Below are 26,400 nucleotides of genomic sequence, written 5' to 3'. Positions count from 1 at the left end.
GGCCTTATTCCAGAAATGGTTAAATGCCCAGGTATGGACCCTCTTTGTTCCTCCTCACCTCCATCTCTGGATGGGGGTTCCCTGCCTGCAACATCAGAGGCTTACCCCAACCCAGGACACAATTTCTCAGTCTCTCGACATGAGGGATAAAGAGCAGGCAGAGGACCAAGGTGCCTGGGCTCCTTCGTGAGATGCATGAGGACCCCTGGGGAAGCAGAGGGACTGTTCTTCAGGGAGATGCTACTGGCTGCCTCGCCCCCAGTACCTGCTCTTTATTCCCTCCTGGGAATCCAGGTGTTCTGGTCTGCCTGACCTTGTGGACTGTGGGAGATCCCTCTGGGGCCTTCTCTGCCTTTCACCTTTTCCTGGCAATGAGGGTTTCTGGGAAGTTTGGAGCGGGGGTGGCTGGAACTCCTGGAAGATGAGGTCATACCTGAGGGAGGAAGGGACCAGTGTTACCTGCTGTGCTCTCCTACAGCATGTTTCCCCGGGCAGGCGGAGTAGCCACCTGGCAGCCTCCAAGGCTCGTGCCAGAGGAAACGGGCATAGCAGCTGTGGCTGCAGGCAGAAGGCCTGCATTCATAGTGCCCTTCTCCTCTGACACGCTCCAGTGACCAGTCCAGGCCAAGGAGCTTTAAATTGGGCGGGAGGCAGGGGAAGCCTGATCCTGTAGAAAAAGAAAGGGACTTGGTCAGAGCTAAACAAAAGAGAAAGAGGGTGTTCATTGCAGCAAGAGGAATTGAGGTTAGATGACATGAAGAATGCCCTATGGGATCAAACATGGAAAAAATACTAAGGAGCAATGGAGAGGGAGAACGAATGAGAAAAACAGTTTTGTTCTTTTTTATCCAAGGCTTGGGCCAAGGCTTCTTTCTCCTGTTCTCTCTCATTCTATCGCTTCCTCCAGCTTGTTGCTCTGGTTCTAGGGCTGAGTCACCAGAGGGGAGAGGGGGCTGGCTGGGCAGCATAAGAAGTAGGGGGAGGACAGACAGGGCTGCAGTTTCAGCTACTGCAGGAGCAGCCTCTGGGGAGGTGGCTAATTTGGGCAGCAGGGCTGGCACAGAGCTGGGATCCAGGCTTCTGAGAAGTGACACCATCCCACTGCCGGGCTCTGAGCTGGGGAAGCCCCTTCCCCAACCTGCTTCTCATCCTGAGGTGGAAGGGAACCCTGAAGACTAAGGCATGTGGGCCCATTGGCCTGAGTGCTGGACCCTCTGGTCCTCTCCAGGTTAACTGCAATCTTTCCACTGGCACGCCAGCGTTCCCCCGAGGTTAGGAGTCTGGGAAGTTGACTCTTATAGCCTTTCTCTGAGCATCATCCCACCCCCGTGCCCCCAGGGTGCCTTCTTCTCTTTGGGGTGAACCAGCCCTGTGTCCTGACCCCTCTGGGCCTCGTACCCCAGTCCCTTCCCATTCTACTGCTTCCTACTTGGCTGTTCCATTGGCCTTGAGCTGCTGAAGAGTGATGGGGCAGGGTAAGGAAGTGCATTTCCAGAACTTGGAGCTCAGGGATCTCCCCAGAGCCCAGGAGGAGCTATCTTGCTGGACCCAAAGGAGAGGGTGAAGAGGCAGCTGTTTGAAAGCCCTTAAGAGGTCATTTTACCCATCCACCTACCTCCTAAAGGTGCTCCCTGCCCCACCTCCCTAGCTCAGCCTGACTCCAGGAGTTTTGGTCTGATCTTTCTTCCTTGCTCCAAGAGCTAGGCAAAGCCTCCCACCTAGCCTCCTTCCTTCTGACTGCTGCTGGGAAGGTGGGCTCAGTGGTGGTCTAGAAGAGATCAGCTTTTGGATTCTCTGATCTGGACCAGATCTGACAGCAGGCAGTAGAGTGCTCATTTACATATTAATTTGCATATCAGTATGATCTCTCCACCCTCTGGGTTCTCCCACACCTGACTGTGGCAGGAGGGAGCTGGACCTGACCCTCTGCACACCCTCCTTCCCCCATCCACTTGCAGTCCTCTGGCTGTAGACCCATTGGATCCCGGGCTGGGAGCCAGAGGGCCTTAAAGGGCCTCTGAGCAGGCCAAGTTGGAGCTAAAAATACACCAGGGGGGGTGGAGGTGGGGGCTCCCTATGGAATCTCTGGGGAGGGAAGGGCTTAGGATGTGGGCCCGGGTGGGATTAGGGCATTGGCCCTGCCCTACTGCCCATCAGTAAGCACAAGGCTGATTGATGCAGGGGCAGGGAGGGTATAGATGGTAAGGGGATTTATTTCAATCCAGTTGCCATTTGTGCCCAGCTCTGCCTACTCAGTTCCCCAGGAGGCTAAGAGGGGGGGGCCCTCAGCCCACACCCTCGGACATCTTGGGCAGGCTGCAGTGGGAGCAACAACACTTCCATTTCATTGCACGCCCTGGGAAGCAGCCTGGGCTCCTCTTGCCCACTGAGGCCTGGACCCACCCCTTCTAGGCCATCATAGCAAGCTTTTAGCCTCTCCTTCCAGCCAACTCTGAGCTCCCACCCTAGAATGACTCTCAATGCCAGGGCCCCACGCCCGCCCACCTTAGTGACTGCCCAGTCTCCTCTCCTTAGGCATTGGGAGTGCTGCTGTGTCCCCTCCTCTGCTCCTTCTAAATGACTGGACTAGTCTGCTGCTTGCCCTCTGCTCAGGCTTCCTAACCTGGTGGAGTAGAAATTCCTGGGTGCCTGGAGGGAGACCTATGGATGTGCTTAGGGCCAGTCCTGGTGTCTCAAGAATCAGAATGACAGTGCTCCTGTTGACCATGGCTTCATTGTCAGAAAGCCCTTTCAGGGAAAGAACTCATTTGTTCCCCCAACAACCCTGGAGATTGTAGGGACAGCTGCTACCCCCATTTTACAGATGAGGAGCTCAGAGCTTGGAGAGAGAAAGGAAAGTTCCCCTTTAGGCAGTACAAACCTTACAACCAGGCCCTTAGGCTCTCAGGCTGAAATGTTTTTTTCCTAGGTCTTCCCTCTCTCACCTGTCAGGCTCCCCAGGGGTGGCTGTCAATGGGTGGTCAAGCAACCACTCACCAGGCACTCTCCTGAGCCTCGAAGAGGGTGACTAACTGGGCCTGGCTGCCACACTGGCCCCCGGCAAGCCTTTCTGCCTAGCAATGCCTAGCACTTCCCTAGGCTAGAGTGAGGTCTGAGCTGATGTTTAAGGTACAGGTTGAGGCCCCGCCCCTTCCCAGCACCCCCAGGCAGTGCATTCCTGACACCCAGTGGGCGGAGGCACCCAGGCCCTGGCATGCCTAGGCCCCTGGCATGCCTAGGCCCCTGCCCTGCCCACTCCCTGCAACCTTCACTCACAGGTCCCAGGCAGGAGCTGCAGGCAGGGTATGGCTCGGCACTTCCAGACTTTGGCAGGCAGCCGGAGTCTGAGTTCTGAACTCAGATCCTCATGGTGATAGCATTGCTGGGGCCAGATGGAGGGGTTCTTAGGTGGTGCCTACCACCCAGGAGGCTGGGTCCATCAGAATCAAGGAGGGCATCCTGGCAGAAGGTCCAGAGGCTGCAGAGAGATGACATGATGCTGGGAGAGCAAGGAGAGCTGGGTTCTCAAACTGGGTGTACACGCTAAAAATGCAGGTTCCAGAGCTCCACCCATACTCGATTCAGATGGTCTCTGATGAGCTGAGGAATTTACCTTATAAACACGTATCCCAGAGATTTCTGATACTGGTGGTCTAAGGACTATAGAGATATTATTCCAAGGCTGATCCCCGTTCTGTCCTCTAGTCACCTCTCTGGTGCGGGATGGGTTGCCAGGACCCTAAGTACCCTTGTAGGAACTTGTAGTCAATGTCCCTAAAGATGAGCAGGCTGGGGGCAAAGTGATAGTCCTCGCCCATCCCTACTCTCATGCCCACCTTCCAAGAGCACTGCCTGGGGGCCACATTGTCCACAATGTCAGGTACCCAGTCCCACCCAATACCTGTGTGCCTGTCTTAATGTGGCAGTGGGAGGGGGGTAAACATCACCCAGGTCACTTAGGGATCCATGTCTCCTAGCTCAAAGTCCTCAGATGGCTTAGAGTGGAAGGACCCAGGTTCCCAAGAATAGACCCCACCCCACTCCCCATGCTTTCTCCCGTTGGGTCCTCTGGAAGTTGAATGCTGTGCGAGGCTCCTCCAGTCTTGCTCTCTTTTGATCTACTTTCATCTCAGAGGCTAGAGCATTCCTTCTAAAACTCAGATCTGACTATGACATGCCCTAGCTTAATATCCCTCCAAGGCCCCCCCAACAGCCCTTCCCACCCGGCCCTCTTGTCCCTCCCTCCCCATGTTCCTGGATTCCAGCTGTATCAGGGCCCTGCAGATTCCTAAGCCACCCTGCTTGCTCATGCTTTCTGGCCCTTGTACATGCCATACATGTGCCTGAAGTGCCCTTCCTCCCCTTCTCCTGGTGAACCCAGGTCATCAGACTCAGACCAGGTTCCCTCCTTCCTGACTGCTCCTCACGCGGAATCTGGGCTGGTTTGCTCTCTGCTTTCCTGTCGTGAGGCACTGACTGCGGAGGTGTGCTTCCTTGCCTGCCTTCTCCTGCACAGGTGCTCCTGGAGGGCCGGGGCTGGGATCCATTTATCTCCCAGCCCCAGAGCCTGGCACAAAGCCTGGCAGAGCAGAGGCTCAGTAAATGCATGTTAGACAGCAAGTTGTTTGAAGTGGGCTTTGGGGAGTCTGATCGCAGGCCTCTTACCTCCTTGCCCCCCCAGGCTCCTGGTTGGTGCCCCCCGGGACCTCGCTGTGCCTGATGGCTATACCAACCGGACCGGTGCTGTGTACCTGTGCCCACTCACTGCCCAGAAGGACGACTGTGAGAGGATGGACATCACAGAAAAAAGTGAGGGAAGGGGCTGCAGATCAGTGTCCGATCAGGAGCCTGGTGGAGGGGTATCCAAGAGAGAAGTGACCTGGAAGAGATAAAAGGCTCAGCTGGGCAGTTTTTAGTCACCTCTGAAATGAATGGGAAGAGTAGTCCTAGAGGAGACTGGGACCCTATGGGATTTCATATGGGATCTGTGGAGCTCAGACTATGAGGGACTGGAGAAGGGGAGTAGGGACTGCTGCACTGCTGGATTAGAGGACCCAAGAGGGACCAACCTTGGCCCTCTGGAGGCTCTAGGCACTGGGAGGATGGGGTGCCCGGGCTTATGATCCCTCCCACAGGTGATCCTGACCATCACATAATTGAGGATATGTGGCTTGGGGTGACTGTGGCCAGCCAGGGCCCTGCAGGCAGAGTCCTGGTAAGTGAGCACTCAGGTCAGCTCCCTGCCCCCTCCAGCCCTGTCCTTCATCTCTATGGAGTTGGGGTGGGGGGAGAGCAGAGGACAGAGGGGGTCCTTGGTACATGAGCTGGGGGGTTGCAAATGTCCATTCCATTTCTGTGGCTATCTGTATCCCTCAATCCTACCTTTTTTGTGGGGAGGGGGGTCTGGCACTCTCCCAAGACCCAGCATGGCCTGGGTCCTGTCTGAATCACACTTCCTCCCTGCCCCACCCCTGCCAACCCCTGAGTTGCTCACCCTTCCTGGGAAGGAGCTGAGCTGAGCTGCTGGAACTGCAAGAGAAAAGGGCAGATGGGGCCTCAGGCGGTGTGGCCTGATCTCACCCCTTCCTGGGAGGCTGGCTGGCCAAGAAGGCACAATCCAGCTGACCCCAGCTCACTTGGATTGAGTTTGAGGGCCACTTCCTGTTATCAGTTGTCACCTCCTGTCCTCATTCTTCAGTGCTGGCCCTGGGGGTCTCAATTTCTGAATCCCAGATAAAAATTTACATAGAGCAAATTGTACAGATTTCAAGTTTCAATGAGTTTTGAAAAGTATATGCCTGTGCAACCAACATTGATTAAAGAAATAGCATATTGACATCACTCTAGAAAGTGTGCCCCCATAGTCATCACTGCTGTGCTCTGTCACATTTGTACACTTTTAAGTTCCAGGTTTGCATCAATTCACTCAAATAGCTTTTTCAGACCCTTGTTACGGATGGTGTGCACCTGGGACCCATTGAAGGCAGTTGTAGACCCTGGGTCCCTCAGCATTGTCAGCTCACTCATCTATCTATTCCTTCAACAAGTTTTTATTGAGCACGTAATGTGTGCCGTGCACTGTGGCAGCACTTGGAACTTAGTGGTGACAGGTCAGGCTTGGCTGGTGGGCGTGAAGCTCACAGATGGAAGGCACACAAGAGCTAGGCCTGGCTCTGGATTTTTGCCTGGCCCTCGGCTCTTTTACAAGCATGCTATTCTGATTGATTTGCCCCATAGCTACTTATTGAGCACCTCCAGTGTGCCGAGAAAAGCCACGAGACAGGCAGCACAGCCTAGTGCTTAACAGCTTAGGCTTCAGAGCCGGACAGCCTTGGTTTGAACATTCTCTGCCTCTCTCTAGATGTGAGATCGTAGGCAGAGACTTATTCTCTGTGCCTCAGTTTCCCTGTCTAAAATCCAGAAAGTAATTGTCCTTATTCCATAGGAGGCTTAAAAGGGTTAACATGTGAAGAGCTTAGAACTGTGCCTGGCATATAGTGAGCATTCCGTGTTAGCTGCTGTTTTTGTTGTTGCTGTTGCTGTTGTTCGTGGTCCTTTTAGCCAGAGAGCCTGAACCCGCACTCCCTCATCCTGTCCCCTTTTGTTTCGCCAAGATCTCTGATCCACTGTCAAATCCAGTAACTTCTGTCCTTCCAAAAAGTGTGTCCAACTTTCAGAGCAGATTTCTAAATTCTGGAAAGGAGATGCAGGTCCAGGCACCACTGTGTGAAGAAAGAAAAGCTAGGAAGCCCCTTTTAACTCCTCTCCTGCAAAGCCAGGGGTGCACAGGGCCAAGGAGACAGCTGGCCCTGGGTGCCTGCTGCGGGCTCAGGCTGTGTGTTGGGGTGGGGTCCCCAGGTCTGTGCCCACCGCTACACTCAGGTGCTGTGGTCGGGGTTGGAGGACCAGCGGCGCATGGTGGGCAAGTGCTATGTGCGGGGCAACAACCTCGAGCTGGACCCCACCGATGACTGGCAGACCTACCACAATGAGATGTGCAACAGCAACACGGACTACCTGGAGACTGGCATGTGCCAGCTGGGCACCAGTGGCGGCTTCACCCAGAACACTGTGTACTTTGGTGCTCCTGGTGCCTACAACTGGAAAGGTGAGGGCCATGGGGGGAGAGGAGGAGCAGAGACTGCCTACCCCCGTTAGCCACTGGAACAGCTGGCAGGGACCCTCCACACTAGAGGGCAGAAGAGGCAGGACCCCTTCGCCAATATCAGCAACCACCATGACCCCTACTACTTTAAAGCACTTAAGATGTGCCAGAGACTTCATACATATTATCTTATTAATCTTAAACTACTCTAGGAGGCGGGTATTCTTACACCCATTTTACCGAGCCTCAGAGAAGTGAAGTGAATTGCTCAAGCCAACAGTAAGTTATGAAACCTGAATCAGAACGCAGGCCCATCTGACTCCAGTTTAACCATTAAAAACTGATGTAGAAAGTAAAGCCTGCTCCTGGTACAGCTACTAAACGGTAAAGTAGGATTTGGTAAAATGAAGAGTAAAAGTGCCCCTCCTCTCATCCCTGCCATCTCCCACGCATCTTACTCGTCCCATTTCCCACTGTATGTTATATCTTGTGGGTTATCCAGAATTATTTTAGTTTACTTTTAAAACACACACAAAGAGAATCACACTACACATGGCTGTTCTACTTCCTCTTTTCACTTTTCAATAGACCATGGGCATTTTTTTTTCATGTTAGTGTTTATTGGGCAATCTTTTGGGAGCTGCAAAGTATTTCCTTGTATCAAGACCCATGCTTGTGCCCTGGCTGGTGTGGCTCAGTGGAGTGAGTGCTGGCCTGCAAACTGAAAGGTTCCTAATCCGGGCACATGGCTGGGTTGTGCCTGGGTCCCCAGTTGGGGACATGCAAGAGGCAACCAATCGATGTTTCTCCTCTTCTCTTTCTCCCTCCCTTCCCCTCTCTCTAAAAAAAGAAATAAAGTCTTTTTTAAAAAGACCCATGCTTGTAACAATCACAGCACCCACCCCCTCATCTCTGCCTCTCTCCACCACACAGGTTGTTAGCAACAGCAACCCCTCACTTAACCCTGTTGTAAAATCAAGTAGAGGGAGCCCAGAACCTTGCCCTCTTGACCCAGGTGTAGTCACAGCTCTGGGCTCACTTGAGGCTGAAGCTCCTGCTCATGCCTGTGTCCTGCCTCCCACCCCCTGGTCCTTTAGAACCTTGGCAGAGTGGCAGGTACTCTACAGCATTAGCCCCAGGGAGCAGGGGCCAAGTAGGCAGCCCGAGTCTAGGGGCAGGACCAGGAGGACATAATGGCCTGAAGTCTGGCCTCAGTGGGAGAAGTGTCATCTAGTACCCAGGAGCCTGGATGACCAGATTGCAGCCATGTCTCTACAACTAGCTCCCCGTCCCTGAGCCTCGCTTCTCACATCTGCAAAACAGGGGTCATCATTTTACCCCACAGAATTGTTAAAGTAAAGAGGAAGTGATACGTACATGACAAAGTGCTCACAAATATTTAAAAAGTTATTAATATCCTTCTCTGGGGTGGGGGCCTGGACATGGTGGAGGAAAGGGGTGGTGACTTATACACACTCTCCCCAAATCCTTGTGAAGGAAACAGCTACATGATTCAGCGGAAGGACTGGGATTTATCAGAATACAGTTACAAGGACCCAGAGGACCAAGGAAATCTCTATATTGGTGAGTCCAGTTGTGGTGGCCCAATGGGTGTCAGGGGAGGGGGCGCTCAGTCCCTGGCACACTGGCCCTCTCACCTTTGGTGCCTGGTGGAATAGGGAGGTCAGGGTGCAAGGGTGAATAGTGGCATTTAGTCCAATGAGCACTGAGATGCAAAGTCCCTACCCTCGTGGAGCTCACAATCAGTGTGCAGAGAGGACTGGGGACGGGCATCCGGAAGCCATGTCTTTGCCCAACTTAGAAGAGAGGAGTAGAAGATAAGGGGTGGGGTGGGTCCAGAGTAGCAGGTGACAGTTTACTAGGGCCTTGATTGACTCCTTTCCCCCCCATCCCAGGGTACACAGTGCAGGTGGGAAGCGCCATCCTGCACCCCACAGGCATCACCATTGTGACGGGTGCCCCGCGGCACCGACATACAGGTGCTGTCTTCTTGCTGAGCCAGGAGGTAGGCGGAAGCCTGAGGAGGAGGCAGGTGTTGGAGGGCACACAGGTGGGCGCCTATTTTGGCAGCGCCATTGCCCTGGCAGACCTGAACAATGATGGGTGAGAATCCTGGCACATGCTCTGGGGCCAGGGAGAATGGTGAGGGGGGCAGGCTTGCCAAGGCAGGGATATGGAGGCTTGCATTTGTGCATTTGTCTGCATGCTATTGCAGGGATTTGCAAATCAGTTGTGCCTGTTGATTTGCAATCAGACTTTATGGAATTCTGGGTATTTGCATGTCTATGCCTGTCATTTCTGTGGCTCTAGTAGATGTGGGCTGTTTGCGTGTGATCTGTGCCTGCATGGCTTCCCCACCTGTGTTTTCTTTTCGAAGAGTCATGTTGGCATTTCCATGGCTTTCCCAAGACCTATGGCCGAGGTGCCGTCTGTACAGTCATGTGCCTGGGCACAATTGTGCCTGCTAAACGAGACTTTATGCTGCATAGCACAGACTCACCTCGCCCTCCCATTTCCCCCTCCTTCTCCTGCAGGTGGCAGGACCTCCTGGTGGGTGCTCCCTACTACTTTGAGCGGAAGGAGGAAGTAGGGGGTGCCATCTATGTCTTCATGAACCAGGCAGGCACCTCCTTCCCTGCCCACCCCTCCCTCCTTCTTCACGGCCCCAGTCGCTCCGCCTTTGGCTTCTCCGTGGCCAGCATTGGTGACATCAACCAGGATGGATTCCAGGGTATGAGCTAGCACTCCCTCCCCAGCACCCCTGCTGACTGAGTGCCAGCTGCATACCAGGCTTGACAGGGCCCGAAGAGGGGAAGGGATGGGGCCCAGGAGCTTACAGCAGTACTAGAGAGAGGATGTATAGAGGGTGGGATATTTGCCTGGTGTGCCCAGATCTAGCAGGTGTGGGGTGTTCACTTCAGATATGGGGCTAGAAAGGTAGTATGGGGGTGGGGTGGATGTGTTTGAAAGCCAGGCAGGGGAACTGGGACTTTGTATTTGGGCAGTGGTAGAGGGATATCCAGAGAAGGTTTGGGGGCAGGGTGCCTTGATACCTTGAAAGATCATTCTGGAAGGAGGTGTGGAATGGATGCGGGGAGCGAGTCTGGGGTGTTAAAATCAAGAATGTAGTGTATCACGTGGGGGATGTTAAGAGCTGGGACAAGGAGGGAGCCCTGGGTGTAGGGGATGTCATCAAACCTCTGCAGCACTTAGGGACCAGTCAGACCTGGGTGTCAGAGAGAGGGACAGATAAAGGGGTTGAGCCTGGTTGCCATGTGAGCACCTGGCTTGACTGGAAGTCACTTCTCGGGCATCCTCAATTTCCCAGAACATAGCTGAAAACCAGAAGGAAGGCAAAGGAGCCTCTAAAGAGTCACAGCAGGTGACAGAAAGTTCAGTCAATGAAGCCGAAAGCACTTACTGACGCAGGAGTCGTCCAGTTTCCTCTTAGGATGTACTTATTCTTCCTGTACATACTTTTCTAACAAGCTTGGCATTCTGGTTACTTAGGCCTTATCAGATCAAAAACAGCAAATGAAGAGTTGAGTAAAGTTTAAGAAGCTAAAACATTTTGGATTTATGTGTGGAAATAATGGTTGGAATTTTAGAAGTCTGGACATTTTAACAAGTAAAGTTCACTATAGTGTTTTGATTAAAATCCCAGCCCCCGTATTAGATAGAGGCTTCGATATCCTCCTCTACTCATTAGCTGTGTGACCTTGGGGTTTCTGAGTTTATTCCATCATCTATAAAGTGGGGACAGTAGTACCTACAGCCAGCACTCTTGTGAGGATAAAACGAGATGAGTACTTAATAACTACTTGGCAAAGTCACCAATGGGGAACACCCGCTTTTGTGACCCTGCTAATACGACATTAGAAGAAGCAGGTGTCTGGAGGGGAGGCTGGGGGTGGGGGGGAGATGGAAAGCGCTATAACAAGGGAAAATAAACACCAGCCAGTGGTCAGGAATCTGGAGTGTAGGCCGCCTGAGACACTAACCTGTTGTGTGACTGGGTAAGTCACTTCCTTCTCTTGAACCTACTTTCCAACATATAAAAGGAGGCAATTGGGTGCCCGGTGGTCCTAGTTTTAATCCCGAGCCACAGAGCTCTGTTCCCTGTTGGTCTGAGTATTGCCTGGCAAGGCCAGGCGGGGCTCTATGGCTGGAGCACAGGGTTGGGGAGACACGGGGCCCACAGTCCCCAGGGGACCCCATTCTGCCTCTCTTCCCCAGACATTGCTGTGGGAGCTCCCTTTGAGGGCTTAGGCACAGTGTACATCTACCACGGCAGCTCCAGGGGTCTCCTCCAACAGCCCCAGCAGGTATGAGGGGACAGGGACTGGGGCCCTTCCCTCTTTTGGTTCACCCACCCTCTCCTTATTCCCCATGGGCTGTACTCCCCAGAGCCTACCCTACAGCCTGTCTTCAGTGCTTCCCCCTATCCCCAGGTAATCCATGGAGAGAAGCTGGGACTACCTGGCTTGGCCTCGTTTGGCTACTCCTTGAGTGGAAAGATGGATGTGGATGAGAATTTCTACCCAGACCTGCTAGTGGGGAGCCTATCAGACCGCATCGTGCTGCTGCGGTGAGCCAAGGAGAGGGTGGATAGGGGCCGTTCTCTCTCCCAGCCCTGCCTGCACGGAGCCCCATCTCTGCTCACCTTCTTCACCAGGTCCACGCAATCTTGAACCCAACCTGGCCGGGCCTGGGGCAGGTGGGAGATGCTGATGTGTGTGTGTTTTCTATGCAGGGCCAGGCCTGTCATCAACATCCTTCACAGGACCTTAGTGGCCAGGCCATCTGTGCTGGACCCTGCGCTCTGCATAGACACCTGGTGAGACTCTCAGTCCCTGCTCTTCCCACCCATTCCTCCTTATGTATGGACAAGCCAGGAGGGACCCTGGCTCCCAAACCTCTCCCCTGGCAACTCCTGATATTCCACCACTTAGGGGGTTGATTCTTGGGGTAAGCATTGTCCAGCCTACCCAACCTCATTAAAAAAGCAAAATTCCTTGCAGGAGGTAACAGATGAATGGGGCGGAGCGGGGGGCGGGCAGTAGGGCATGGTGGTTAGGAATGGGAGCTCTGGACCGCCTGCTTCAAGTTACAGCAATGCCCACTGTTGTGGTACAGATGGGCTCTGGGGAGTGAGATCCCAGGGGAGGAGGAACAAGGGAGACACTTAGAAGGATGTAGGGAAGGAGAGAGCCACTTCTAGCAAGTGATTAATCTTTCTGAGTCTCAGATTCTTTGCCTATAAAACAAATGTAATAATATCCAGTTCGAACGATTGTTTTGATAATTAAATGAAATAATGTACAAAAAGCCCTTACATAGCACCATGTACACCTAATTTAGCTCAAAATATGTTAGTTGCTAAGATGGTGACTCAAAGTCTTAGTGTGAATGAAGATATTGGATTAGAAGGCAGAGAGAGATGGAGCAGAGGAGCAGGGCCGTAAAAGGAAATCTGGACTGGAGGTCCTGGTTGGACCACAACTGCAGGCAACTGCTCTGCTCTCAGGGTCTTAGTTTCCTCATTAGTGAGACACCCAGACCAGTCCTGTGGACTCCCCTGATTTGCCTTTGCCTTTTCCCCGAACGGCCCTGTTTCCTCTAGCCCAGTAAAGGGAATAAGAGCTAGGGCCTGGATATCTGTGTCCCACTGTGACCAGGTCATCCTTTATGCCCCCACTGCCCCCCTCCAAAGTGTGCAGGTGGAGCTGTGCTTTGCTTACAACCAGAGTGCCGGGAACCCCAACTACAGGCGAAACATCAGTGAGTGCTGGGGTGTAGGAGGGGGGGCATGCTCTCCTGGCCCCTGCTGACCACCCCATCCTCCACCTGCAGCCCTGGCTTATACTCTGGAGGCCGACCGGGACCGCCGCCCACCCCGGCTTCAGTTTGAGCAGAGCCAGTCAGCTGTGTTCCATGGCTTCTTCTCCATGCCTGAGATGCACTGCCAGCAGCTAAAGCTGCGCCTGTCGGTGAGGGGGCAATCCCTCAAAGACATAGCCAGCATCCCCCCAAGTCAAGGGTGAGGGACTGGAGTCTTCCCAGAGACAGAGATGGGGGAGAGTCTGAGAGAAGCGAAGGTTGTGAGACTCAACTCAGCTCTGGGGGAAAAGGATCCATAAGTGGGAGGCAAGCTGAGCCACTCTCTGGGACATCAGAGCGGAAAGGGAGAGCTCAACCCGGGGATCCCTGGGATGAAGGGAGACTCACACCTCCCCAGAAAGATCTCTGGGGAGGATGAGCCCCATCTCCTCACTTGTCAGTCAAGATGGTAGGAAAGGGGTCAGTTTGGTAATACGACAGGAGGAGGTTCATCCGCACTGAGGGGGCTTTCAAGGTGGAGGGAGGCCTAAGCTCCTTCCTGGCGGCTCAGGTTGGTGTGAGGATTCAACAGGGCAGGGAGGGCTCAGCTTGCCGTCTTTCCCAGGACACCATCCGCAACAAACTGCATCCCATCGTTATCTCCATGAACTACTCTTTACCTTTGCGTTTGCCGGAGCGCCCCCGGCTGGGGCTGCGGTCCCTGGATGCCTACCCAGTCCTCAACCAGGCACAGGTTCGGGAGAACCACACTGAGGTGGGTGAGGCCGGGGCCAGCAGGGCGGGGCCGGAAGGGCTGTGGGATGAGAAGGTGCGGTGGGCGGTGTGCTCCTCACACCTCTGGTCACCCCAGATCCAGTTCCAGAAGGAGTGCGGGCAGGACAACAAGTGCGACAGCAACTTGCAGATGCAGGCAGCCTTCATGTCGGAGCAGGGGCAGCAGATGAGCAGGTGCACTCTGGGCCGCACCGATTGGCCAAGGGTGGGGCGGCCTTCATTGGCTAATGGGAACTGAGGGGTGGGGCCTCACTGTCCAGGGGCGGGGCCTCAGAGAGGCAAGTCTGATGGATTGGACTTTAATTGGCCAGGTAGGGTGTGCAAGGCTTGACCTTCACTGATTAGAAAACGGGCTTTTATTCACCAGGTGAGACTAGAGGGCAAGGCCTGGCTGTCCCCAGAAGGGGCTTACCTGATCTAGTAGGCCCGAGGGGCGGGGCCTAATTGATCCGGGAGGGTCTGGGCGGGGCTTTGGGCTCAGTCCATGGCTCCTGTCTTTTCAGGCTCCACTACAGCAAAGACCTCAGGAAACTGCTCCTGAGCATCAACGTGACTAACATCCCAAGCAGGGAGCGGGCTGGGGAAGATGCCCACGAGGCGCAGCTCACCCTGGCAGTTCCTCCCGCCCTGCTGCTGTCCTCAGTGCGCCCCGTGAGTGCCCGACCCAGGCTCCACCACGTATTTGCATCCTTATATGCATGTCATTTACACGTGTTGTCATTTGTCATGTGTCCCCTCTTCTCTGGGCTGGGCCTTTTCAGGTACCTACAGTATCTCTGTTGCTAAGGGAACCCTGTTCTCAAGTCTGTTGGGTTTCGGACAGACCCTGTGCCAAAGGCAAGGGCCACGACAAACCCTACTCTGACCACCCTGACCTGATTATCTTCTTTCCTCAGCCTGGAGCCTGCCAGGCCAATGAGACCATCCTTTGTGATCTGGGGAATCCCTTCAAACAGAACCAGAGGGTAAGCCCTGGCTACACCCGCCCAGACTACTCCTTATTCTTCTTGCTTCTGCCTGCCTGCTTCCTGGCCTTCCTTGAAGCCAAGAGTCAGAATGGGGGAGGAGGAGGTAAAGTAAGGGGTGGGGAGAGATCCAGAAACTGACAAAAATGGAGCCACAAAGCAAGTGAGAGGAGGTGTAGGCGAAGAAACAGATTTTGCTGAGCACCTCTTATGTGCCACACCCCAACCCAAGCCCACCACCTTGCTTCTTTTATATGATATAATTCTCACAACCTTCCATGTGGTGGATGCTGTTTTTCAGAAAGGAAACATAGGCTTAGAAAGTTTTAATAACTTGCTTAAGACCATGTAGTTCAAAAGTAGCAGGGATTTATTGACAGAGAAGGCGAAAAGGGAAGCAAAGATGAGACTGGGAAGGTAAAACGTGGAGCCCCCTCACCCAGAATGGGGGGAGTTGGAGGCCAGAGAACCAATTCTCTAGCGTAGTATTCAGTCACCCCTCTCCATGGCATCACCCGTGCCTGGTGCCAAACACCCCTCTTGACCTCACTGTCCCTCACGGCAGATGGAGCTGCTCATCACTTTTGAGGTTATTGGGGTGACCCTGCACACAAGGGAACTCCAGGCGCAGCTGCAGCTCTCCACGTAAGTGACTTTGCAAAGCCCGTCTATGTTGGGGTTAAGGCATCCTGGGGCCTCCCCCAGCCCCAGCCTCAACTGACACATTGCCTTACTTACTGCCTGTACTTCCTTCCCAGGTCAAGTCACCAGGACGACCTGTGGCCCATAACCCTGACTCTGCTGGTGGACTACACGCTCCAGGCCTCACTCAGCATGTGGGTACCACCTCCCTGTCTCCTGTCCCTGAGTTAGGGCCTCCCTGACCTCAAGGTGTCTCCCAAGCTTCTCTGACACACCTCTCTTGGCCTGGTATCCTTAGGCCTCCACTTCCCCTGGATCAGCCCTCCCCTGAACAACAACAATCACTCTCATTATTGTTGTTATTATTGTTCCCCCTGCAAAGCTGGCAGCAGTGGAGGAATCGGCAACTCTGGGGAATAAGGTGTTAGTGTGGCCCTACTCTCTCTTGACAGCTCATTGTGCTAAGGATTTTATGTACTTCATCTCATTGACTTTTTGCAATAACCCATTATATAGCAATGATTATTAACTCCATTTTACAGAGAGGAAACTGAGGCTCAGAAAGGATAAATAACTTGCTTGGGGCCACACAACTATGGCAGAGCTGGGATATATCTCAGGTCTGCCTGATGTCAGAGGTAGTTCACTAACTTTGGTGCCCATTCCCTCTGCCAGAGCCCCTCCTGTTTTCTATGACTCCAGCATCTTTTTTACTGTTAGGGTGAATCACCGGCTACAAAGCTATTTTGGGGGGACAGTGATGGGCGAGTCTGGCATGAAAACTGTGGAGGATGTGGGAAGCCCTCTCAAGTATGAATTCCAGGTAAGGGGACCTCTGGAACCCTGGGTTGGAGACTCCTGGGAAGGGTGATGGGACATTCTTTCTGGGTCTGGTGTTTCAGGTTGTGAGGGTTGGGGGTTGGTGAGATGCAGGTGGTTTTCTATGAGACAGTGGCCTTAACACCCCTTGTGCCCACAGGTGGGCCCAATGGGAGAAGGGCTGGCATCTCTGGGGACCCTGGTCCTAGGGCTGGAGTGGCCCTATGAAGTCACCAATGGCAAGTGGCTGCTGTACCCAACAGAGATCATCATCCAAGGCAATGGGTCCTGGCCCTGCCAACCACCAGGAGACCTTATTAACCCTCTCAACCTCACTCTCTCAGTAAGGAAACCACAGGGATCTTCTATTTGCATCTCATTTGCATGGCATCTCATTTGCATGCTGCAGGGCAGAAAAGCCAGAGTCTTCCATCCCTCCCCTCACACCCTCAGGGAGCCTGCCTCTCCCCTGCCCTTTCTTTCTCTCCTCACCTCTGCTCTCATTCCTTCCTCCCAGCAAAGCTCCTCTTCCCTCTTCAGGTCCCTGGGGACAGACGACCATCTCCCCAGCGCAGGCGGCGACAGCTGGACCCAGGGGGATCCCAGGGCCCCCCACCTGCTACTCTGGCTGCTGCCAAAAAAGCCAAGTCTGAGACCCTATTGGTGAGTGGCCAGGGTTTGAGAGGATTGTGGTCACACACTCAGGGGGCACATGAAACAAGGGGGTTAGGGGCTACTCACTACAAGACCCCAATCTGAGGAGATGTTGTGCCCCCTGCCCTCAGGAGCCCCCAGTCAGAGTGGGCAGACTCATATTCTCCCCTCAGAGGACACCTCACTGCCCTTGCCCTTGGGGAGCAGCCAATGCAATGGCCCAAAGGAAGAGACACTGGCTCTGTTCCCAGGAGCCCCAACCTGTTGGGGTGATATAGCTGTTCAAAGCCTTGCGCATTAGGGCCAGGGAATGGGGAAGGGCAGGACAAAGAGAGAGAGGAAGAGGCCAGGGAAGTAAGTTGAGGCTTATCTAGGTAGAGGTAGGAGTCAGGCGGTGTCCTAGGTGGAGGAAGCTGACATGAACAAAGGCTCAGTGTGGGAGGGAGCTGGGAAGGGAGGTTGCAGATTGGGCCCCATTTCCATGAGCAGGGATCAGATTTCATGTTATCCATGTCCCTGGCATCTATATGTACTTGGTCCAAAGAATGTGCCTTAAATGTACAAGTATGGGGTGACAGCATGTGCCTGAGTGGAAGGGATGAGGTCAGGCTCCTTTGGGTCAGCCATGGGTAAGACAGAGCCAGGGGAGGAACAACCAAAGGTTAGTGGCGAAGCATGGAGAATCTAGAGATGCAGCCTGTCTCATGTCCTGTGTCCCCTGTCTACCTCAGAGCTGTGGCAGTGTCCACACCCGCTGTGTGTGGCTGGAGTGCCCCATTCCCGATGCCCCTGTCATCACCAACGTGACAGTGCAGGCTCGAGTGTGGAACAGCACCTTCATTGAGGTCAGTGCCTGGTCTGGAGGCATCCTCTCCACCTTGGTGGAGAGGATGAGGCCAGGGTCACAGCAAGGTCTCATGCAAGTGTGTGTGTGTGTGTGTGTGTGTGTGTGTGTGTGTGTGTGTGTGAGGGACAGCATTGTGTTTTATGCATGACAGGTTGTACACCTGTCACTCGTGCTGTGTTAGTTTATGTGCCTGTGTGTGGACATGACATGTTTGTCTCCAGCCAAAATGACCTTCTCTCATGTGTTCTGAATGTGTCCACGACTTTCCCACCACCATGCCTTTGATATGCTGCTCCTTCCCCCTAGAATGCCAAATTCCTCTCTGTTATCTCTACATGTAAACTCCTATTCGGCTTTAAAGGTCCCTGCTTCACCACCAGTGAGTCTTTTCTAGCTGAAAATGATCTCTCCTCCTAGATTATAAATCTTTTCAGCTTTGTGGGCATTACAGTTTCTGTTGCAACTGCGCGGTTCTGCCATTGTAGCACAAAGCTGCCATAGACCAGAGCCAATGATTGGGCGTGGCTGTGTGCCCAAAATACTTCATTTTCAAAAGCAGGTGGACCCTGGCCAAGTAGCTCAGTTGGTCAGGAGGAGATTCAGCTGCTTCTTTTGACCCACCCGTTTTCCCTCCAGGATTACAGAGACTTTGACCGAGTCAGGGTAACCAGTCAGGCTACGCTATTCCTCCGAACCAGTGTCCCCACCATCGACATGGAGAACAAGACCGTGCTGGTGAGTGAGTGTGTTAACTGGTTGGGACAAGGGAGCACTGGGCATCTTTTCAGAGTCCTTTCACACATTTTAGCTATGTGGTTCCCAATTCTGGAAGCATATTGGAATTCTCTGGAAGACTCCTGATGTGTGGACCACAACCCTAAGCAATGAAATCTGAGTCTGTGGAGGTGGGATCCAGTATTGGCTTGTTTTAAAGCCTCTCTTACTCCGATTCTAATGGGCAGCCATGGTTGAGAACCTCTGCTTGAGCTTATTTGATCCACACAACATCTTCACGAAGATGTCTATTTCCAAGGCAACTTGAAAAAAAAGTTCCCGAACTTGATTCTGAGTTACAGCTGGAAAAATAAATATTACAAAGTTGCTCATAATTTATTGTGAAAAGGATATAAATGTAGATCTGTAGGAAATACATGTAGAAGAGGAATGGAAGGTTGTTTAAATATGTTATGATACATTTCCTAAAATAAATTCAGGTACTGGAGGAAGAGCCAGAAAGATCAGTAGAACAGCATAGAAATGTGTTTTATTATACAGATAGCATTTTTAATCAGTAGAGAAAGGTAGATTATTAAGTAGTGTTAGAACACATTTGGAAGGTAAAGACAAACCCCTGCCTCACACCATAAGCAAAAATACATTTAAGTTAGATAAAATATTTAAAATAGGAAATAAAACCTAATATCCCAGAAGAAAATTCAGAAAACTGTTTAATGATACTCTTTAACTATGTGGAAAGGGAGTTCTTTCATGAAACCCAGAAGTCCTAAAGGAAAAATTTGAAAAACTAGACCATTTGAAAATTTAAAGCTATATATAGACATACTTTGGAGATATTTCAGGTTTGGTTCCAGACCACCTCAATAAAGCAAATACCACAATAAAATAAGTCACATGAATATTTTGGCTTCCCAGTACATATAAAAGTTACGTTTACACTATACTATAATCACTTAAGAGTGCAATAGCGTTATACCTAAAAACACAATGTACACATTTAATTAAAAAATACTTTATTGCTAAAAATGCTAACCATCTTCTGGGCCTGTTGGAAAAAATGGTGCTGATAGACATGCTTGAGGCAGGGTTGCCACAAACCTCAATTTTTTAAATTGCAGTATCTGCAAAGTACAATAAAATGAAGCACAATCAAACGGTATGCCTATACAGCACAGAGGTGGTAAGGAAACTAAAAGGGCAAGTGATATATTGCTTTCTAAAAAATCTACAGCACATGTGACAAATAATTGGTATATATTTAACACATAAAGGGCAACATAAAAATAAACAGGCATTGTGCATATTGTAAAGTACAAATGTTTAACTCAATAGCAAAGGAATTAAAATAACAGCAAGACTTTTATCCTATGAGGTTGGAAAATATGAGAAAGAGTAATGCTGTCTGGTGCTGATGAGGTAGAAGGAAATGCTTTTTTTTTTTTAAAGTATATTTTTATTGATTATGTTGTTACAGTAGTTCCAATTTTTTTCCCCTTTGCTCCCCTCTGCCCAGTAACCCCCTTTCCTCCATCAATCCCACCCCTCTTAGTTCATGTCCATGGGTCCTGCATATAAGTTCTTTGGCTTCACCCTTCCCTATATTATTCTTAACATCCCCCTGTCTATTTCATACCAACCAATTATGCTTCTTAGTCCCTGCACCATTTCCCCATTTCTCTCCCTCCCCTCTCCCAGCTGATAACCCTCCAAATGATCCCCATACCTCTGATTCTGTTCCTATTCTGGTTTGCTTAGTTGGATTTTGTTTTCATTTTTTAGATTCAGTTGTTGATGATTGTGAGTTGGTTGTCATTTTAGTGTTCATACTTTTGATCTTCTTTTTCTTAAGTATGTCCCTTTGATATTTCATATAACAATGGCTTGGTGATGATGAGCTCCTTTAGCTTCATCTTGTCTGGGAAGCACTTCATCTGCCCTTCCATTCCAAATGATAGCTTTGCTGGATAGAGTAATCCTGGTTGCAGGTTGCCTTTCATCACATTGAATACTGTTTGCCAGTCCCTTCCTGCCTGCAAAGTGTCCTCGGAGAAATCAGCTGATAGTCCTATAGGCACCCCCCTGTAGGCAACTCTCCGCTTCTCTCTTGCTGCCCCCAGGATTCTGTCTTTATTTGTCGCCTTTGGCTTCTCAGTCATGATGCATTCTGGTGTGGTCCCCTCTGGGTCCAGCTCGCCCGGGACCCTCCGTGCTTCCTGGACCTGTATGTCCATCTCCTTCACAAAATTTGGGAAGTTTTCCTCACTTTTTCCAATTCTTGCTTCCTCATTCTACACTGGTTGACTGTTTTTTTCTTCCTTATGTTCCAAATCATTGATTTGAACCCTGGTTTCCTGGTTTCCTGCTGCCACCACTGCTGCCACCCCAGTGCATCCTCTCTGCCCCGGCTCTGCCCCTCCTACCTGTCTGGATGAGTATTTCTTCTTTATATCTTTGTTTGCTGGACTTCCATGTAGTTTGATTTTCAGGAACTTCTGGTTGTTTCTAGTTTTGAGGTAGTTGTATTCCTTCTTAGTTGTGGAGGGAGATGCAGTGTGTCTGTTTATGCTTCCATCTTGGCCTGAAGTCTAGGAAATGCTTTTGATTGGAGTATAAATTGATGGTTTCTTTTTGAAGTTGAATTTATCAATAGCTACTAAAATTTCAAATGCCATGTCCTTTGACCAGCACATGACAATATATCTTAAGGCGCTAACAGCACAAGTATGTGAACATAAAAATATGGGGATATTTTCTTTTTTATTTTTTTAAAAGATTTTATTTATTTTCAGAAAGAGGGGAAGGGAGAGAGAAAGAAAAGGAAAGAAACCAATGTGCGAGTTGGTTGCCTCTTGCACGCCCCCAACCAGAGACCTGCCTGCACCCCAGGCATGTGCCCTGGCCGGGAATCAAACCGGTGACCTTTTGGTTCACAGACCAATGCTCAATCCATTGAGCCACACCAGCCAGCATGTATATGGGGATATTTTAAGGCACTGTTCATAATGGGATAAACTTGGAAACAATTTAAGTGTCTTTCAGTGGATTGGTTCAATAAATTATGGTACATATCTACAATAACTATACAGTTATCAGAAGAGATTAGGTTGATTTTTATTAATTGGCATCAAAAAGTAATGATATTAAGTGAAAAGGGAAGCAGGTCGCAGAAGAATGTGTGTGGTACACATAGATTCCATTTATGTGGAAGTAAAAAGTATATATTTAACAAATGCATTAAAAATATGGAAAGAGATTCACTAAAATATTGAGGATAATTATTTCTCAGGAGTACAATTACTAGGAATCTTTGATTTTCTTTAAAGCTTCTGTATTTAAAGATTAGTAAAAAAAAAAAGGTAAGTCAAAATAATTTTTAAAGAATTAATCGTGAATAGTCAGGAAAAAATTTCTATTTATATGTAAACTATATCATAATGTATGTAATATATAAACATATTTCATATATATCTCCATTGTAGAGGAAGAGAAAAAGTGATACTATATGCTATGCATTCTTTGATATTTTTGTAAATATTTATGGACTGCTAGCTGTGTATCAGGTACTGCTCAAAGCAGTCTACTCATTAAATGCATTTAATACTTCCAGCAAGGTATTAGGTAGGTATTATCCTAAGCCCCATTTTACAGATGAACAGAGAGGTTAAGCAACTTACACAAGGTCACACAGCTAGTGAATAGCACAGCTGGGACTTGAACCCAGATAGTCTGGCTCCAGAACACATGCTTTTGGCCACCCACCTATATATTATGAAGCGGGTGTTATGATCCCTTTATCAGAGACCATGAAATGGAGATTCAGAGAGATGAAATTACTTGTTCAAGGTCACACAGCTCATCAGGGATGGAGCTGGTACCCAAGCTTGGATGTATGGGTCACAAAGCCAGGCTCCAGGATGCATCCCACATCTCAAGCTGCTCCTTTGGAGAAATGAGAGGATGGATGAATCTGCTGCTGTCAGTGGGCAGGCAGGGTCTTTTTCAAGTCCCTGAGTACCCCCTACTGGCAGGAGGTCAGACAGCAGAGTCGGGGAGCAAGCTGGGACAGGAAGGATGAGCGTGGGGTCTAAGGGGGCAGACACAGGACTGAGCCCCTTCTCACCCCCTCCAGTTCTCGGTGGACATTGACTCTGAGCTGGTGGAGGAGCTGCCGGCTGAGATCGAGCTATGGCTGGTGCTCGTGTCTGTGGGGGCCGGTCTGCTGCTGCTGGGGTTCATCATCATCCTGCTGTGGAAGGTCAGGACCCCACCTGGACTCCTACTCTGGGACCTCCTGCCAGCAGACCCTCAGCAACTCTCCCTTCATCCCATTCCTCACATCCATCTCACCGCCACCCTTCTCCCATGTCCTCCCACCTTCTCCCCAGCTTTCAGCCTCGCCCCCTACCCATCTATCTTCACGTCACCCACTGGGATGCTTCCACGTGGGTTGATGGGGGGACCTGCAAGCTGGAAAGGGGAATCCAGGAACTCTGGCTCCTGGCCGCACCACCCAGCTGGGGCCAGAACCCAGGCTTCGAGGCTCCCCAGCCCTAAGCCCCATCCATGAGTGTTGCTGGCAAGGACCGCCCTCCCCAGCTCTCCCTGATGGCCCCTCCCCACCTCCTCCCCTCCGTAGTGCGGCTTCTTCAAGCGAGCCCGCACTCGCGCCCTGTATGAAGCTAAGAGGCAGAAGGCGGAGATGAAGAGCCAGCCGTCAGAGACAGAGAGGCTGACTGAAGACTACTGAGGGGGCAGTCCCTGCCCCCACCCCACCTGGGTAACTTGGCCTCCGGGCCCTCTTCCCTGAGCCCCCCAGCTGGCTGGGGCCTCTGACTCTGTCCTATCTGCTCCTCCTCCTTTATGGTACTTCTCTGGACCTCACTCTGTCCCCAGTACCACCCCAAAGAGCAGGCCACTCTGCCTGCTCCCCCTCCATGCCCTAAGAGAGCTCGGGGTGTCTTCTCTCACCAGTCTCCCCACTGAGCTCCTCAGGGACTTGGGACTCTAAGAGGTAGCCATAAAACCCTCCCCATGCTTTCTGGAGATTGGAAAAAGGTCAAGACCAAGGCTAGGCCCCATCTCTGTAGTTCAGAAGGCAAATTTCCGAAGTGCTTCTGCACCCTCATTCCCACCTCCAGAGAAGGAGGGGACTAGTAACGTCCTTCCTCCTGGGAACCAGCCCTTTTCCTCCTGGGAACCCCCACCAGGGTGAAACTGACCCCTCCTCACACTGGTCAGGGTAGATCACCACCCTTCCTAGCCATCCCATCAGCAACCTCGGTGGCTGCCCCCTACCTCCATCTGCCTCTCCCTCCCCTCTCAGCCTTCCTCAACTCCTCCTTCCTCTGGGGACTGGAGTGCGGACCCTCATCCTCCCTGTCTCAGGCATGTGTCTGGATCAGGGGGTCCTGGCTTTGAGGACCTCTGAGTCCTCAAGGGAAGGGGCTGGGCACATCTTCCCACTGGCTCCAGAGCCCAATGCTGATGTTTTTCCTCTTCTCCCCCCAACTCCAGTGTGACTTCTTTAAACGGACCCGCTATTACCAGATCATGCCCAAGTACCACGCGGTGCGGATCCGGGAGGAGGAACGCTACCCACCTCCAGGGGGCACCCTGCCCACCAAGAAGCACTGGGTGACCAGCTGGCAGTCACAGGATCTATACTACTGATGTCCTCCCAGATCCCACCCCTGTGTCCCCAGTGTCCCCTTTTTCTGTTTATCATAAGTTATGCCCCGACATCCACAGGGGCCACTGCCTTTGGCTGGTACCGGTAGGTCCCAGCATACACACTTCTTCAAGTGCATGCATATGCCATCTGGCCCTGGGCTTCTCCCTGCAGGAGGGCTGGGGCCCTGGACCTTGCTATGCCGAGCACACCGCAGCCCTGTGCCCTGGACACATGTGGACAAATGTGGGTCCCGCTCTTTGTGGACTGTGCTTGTGCACCACAGATGGTATACGGACATGTGTGTCCCAGCCTTTGCCTATGCCAAAATCAAGCCAAAGGGGCTTCTGCCAGAGCCAGGAGGAAAAGGCCTCCAAAGAGGTGACACCTCCCCCATTTACACTGGACCCATCCTGAGCCATAGTCCCTGGGTGGACTTTGCTCTTGAGATTAAAACTACTGACAGGGAAGAGCCCACCAGGCCTCCAGCTGTAGCTTCTGGCACCAATGCCAGAGAACAGAGCAGGAGTCTGCCTGAGTTTGTCCAAGGAGGCATTTGCAGGACCTGGCATGCTCAGACTCGAGAGCAGGCTGAACTAGGAAGAAGGTCCCCGGGATGGCTTTGTTTCATGATCGCTGTGAAGCCTCTTTCCTCAGCCACAACATGCACTAGTGGGGAATGCAGCCTGAAGGAACAAAGACGAACAAACCGCCGGACAGCCTGGACACGCTGTGCTGGGACTGCCCTTCGAGCACAGTGGAATTCTCAGCAGAGGAGGGCGCTGCTCCTGGGCCAGGAGACATTGGAAGGGTACAGAGGAAATACCACTTCTCACCCACCACTATCATCCTGGCCTCTGAAGGGCCTGGAGAGACCCCCACGAGATCACAGAGGGAGCGACACTTGAATGTAGGACAGGGAGGGAGCCCTGTCCCTGCCCTGTTGGCCACACTCCACTCTTTGCCCGCCGACCATGGGTTGGGAGCCTAGAAGTGGGGTTCTTGGCTGTCTTTGGCTTTCATCGCCAATTGGCTCTGCCTTCTCCCCAATGGGCAGAGTCCTGAGGCCTGTTCTAGAAGCTGAAGCTGGTTCCAGAAACCCTCTCCTGCCTGCTGCCTGCTGGCGGGCCTCCTACCCCCTTCCACGGTACTGTAGCAGGGGAGCTCCCTCCCCCTCCTTGTGCCTTCTTTGTATATAGGCTTCTCACATCAACCAATAAACAGCTCCCAGTTTGTACACACTGCATCTGTCTCTACCCCTCCAGCCCTCACCAACCTCATTCATTCTGATGGATGATAACATCTAGCTGACCGCCAGGTGGGAATGGGAGGGAACAAAGCCTGACGCAGGGGTCTTAGAGGTTGGGAGGGTGAAGATCTATGGAGGAGATACCTGCCCCTGCCTTCAGGGATGCCCCAGTCCAAGGGCTGATCATAGACAGGGAACTGAAATGCAGAACATAAGATGAAGGAAGCGACCTGAGTAGATTGGATGGAATCAAAAGTGGCTTCTTGGTAGCCAATGAGCTGGATCTGGGGAAGGAGGAGGTGAGAGGGTGATATGCAGGGTCTGGAAGAGGGAGGAAGCTACTTGCTGTAGAAACAGGTAGTCCTGGATAATGGTGGAGGAAGACTGGGTGTGAGGGTAGGGAGCCAAGAGTCCCAGTCTGGTAGCTGAATTCAGGTGGGAACCACTTTTCTGCCTCAATTTTCCCCCCACCACCTATAGGTATCATGATGAGTAGATAATCAGAAGGTGAACCAGTGACCCAAGGCTGGAAGAACTGAAAGGTCATAGTTCCAATCCTCAGCTCCCTGGAGTGCCTGGAGCCCTAGTTCCGTGGAAACTCCCCCAGGGGTGCTTCAGTCCTGAGCTGACATAGTCCCCATACAGCATTGGATCAAGCCCTCCACTTCCTCCTTTGTGCCAAGGTTGTCCCCTCCAGGCCTAGGGAATGGAGCAAGGCTGCTATTCCCATGACTTCATCCTAAATTGTGGCACAGGTCCTTCTGTTAATGTCCCCCAAGGCTGTGACCTTTGACAAGACTCACAGAGGCTAGATTTTATTACCCAGAGACATCTAGAAGCAGGTCTTCAATTAAGCCCCTCTGAGAGCCCACAGACCCAGGCCAGCCTCCCGGGAGCTGTTCCTGATGTCTGCTCGGATATCTCCCAGCCTGCCTCAATGCAGTAGCTGCCTGCCCTCTGCCCCCTCTGTAAGAGCCCACCTCACAGAGTCGTGGGCCCAGCGCCCCACTCCCCTCTCTGTGCTGGGATTTGCTCCTTCCTGGGTTGGTTGACAGTGGAATGTCCAGCTCCTTTAGG

General features: G+C 51.8%; 1 protein-coding gene across 3 annotated transcripts in view; it reads left to right on the top strand.

Moving 5' to 3' along the window:
• The window catches only part of ITGA3 (integrin subunit alpha 3), a 28,889-nt gene extending 3,578 nt beyond the window's left edge, over positions 1–25,311 (top strand). For 2 of the 3 annotated variants that reach the window (XM_090257393.1, XM_090257392.1), the window contains exons 3-27: positions 4,682–4,809; positions 5,136–5,215; positions 6,859–7,108; positions 8,603–8,689; positions 9,022–9,229; positions 9,661–9,857; positions 11,363–11,451; positions 11,578–11,714; positions 11,880–11,963; positions 12,840–12,907; positions 12,980–13,116; positions 13,572–13,721; positions 13,818–13,915; positions 14,245–14,392; positions 14,638–14,706; positions 15,272–15,351; positions 15,465–15,542; positions 16,069–16,171; positions 16,328–16,510; positions 16,708–16,830; positions 17,553–17,666; positions 18,305–18,403; positions 22,536–22,661; positions 23,043–23,183; positions 23,921–23,985. In XM_090257393.1, the coding sequence (XP_090113519.1) occupies positions 4,682–4,809; positions 5,136–5,215; positions 6,859–7,108; positions 8,603–8,689; positions 9,022–9,229; positions 9,661–9,857; positions 11,363–11,451; positions 11,578–11,714; positions 11,880–11,963; positions 12,840–12,907; positions 12,980–13,116; positions 13,572–13,721; positions 13,818–13,915; positions 14,245–14,392; positions 14,638–14,706; positions 15,272–15,351; positions 15,465–15,542; positions 16,069–16,171; positions 16,328–16,510; positions 16,708–16,830; positions 17,553–17,666; positions 18,305–18,403; positions 22,536–22,661; positions 23,043–23,153 (2,947 nt within the window). In that variant the 3' untranslated portion in view covers positions 23,154–23,183; positions 23,921–23,985. Of the gene's footprint in view, positions 1–4,681; positions 4,810–5,135; positions 5,216–6,858; positions 7,109–8,602; positions 8,690–9,021; positions 9,230–9,660; positions 9,858–11,362; positions 11,452–11,577; positions 11,715–11,879; positions 11,964–12,839; positions 12,908–12,979; positions 13,117–13,571; positions 13,722–13,817; positions 13,916–14,244; positions 14,393–14,637; positions 14,707–15,271; positions 15,352–15,464; positions 15,543–16,068; positions 16,172–16,327; positions 16,511–16,707; positions 16,831–17,552; positions 17,667–18,304; positions 18,404–22,535; positions 22,662–23,042; positions 23,184–23,920 lie in introns of all 3 variants that reach the window. The other variant, XM_090257394.1, reaches the window with a different exon arrangement.
• The last annotated feature ends 1,089 nt before the right edge of the window (positions 25,312–26,400 follow it).

Source organism: Furipterus horrens, unplaced genomic scaffold (assembly GCF_987537825.1).
Source record: "Furipterus horrens unplaced genomic scaffold, mFurHor1.1.pri manual_scaffold_11, whole genome shotgun sequence".
Classification (NCBI taxonomy): Eukaryota; Metazoa; Chordata; class Mammalia; order Chiroptera; family Furipteridae; genus Furipterus; species Furipterus horrens.
Note: the sequence above shows the minus strand (reverse complement) of the source record. Positions and strands in the feature narration are given on the sequence as shown.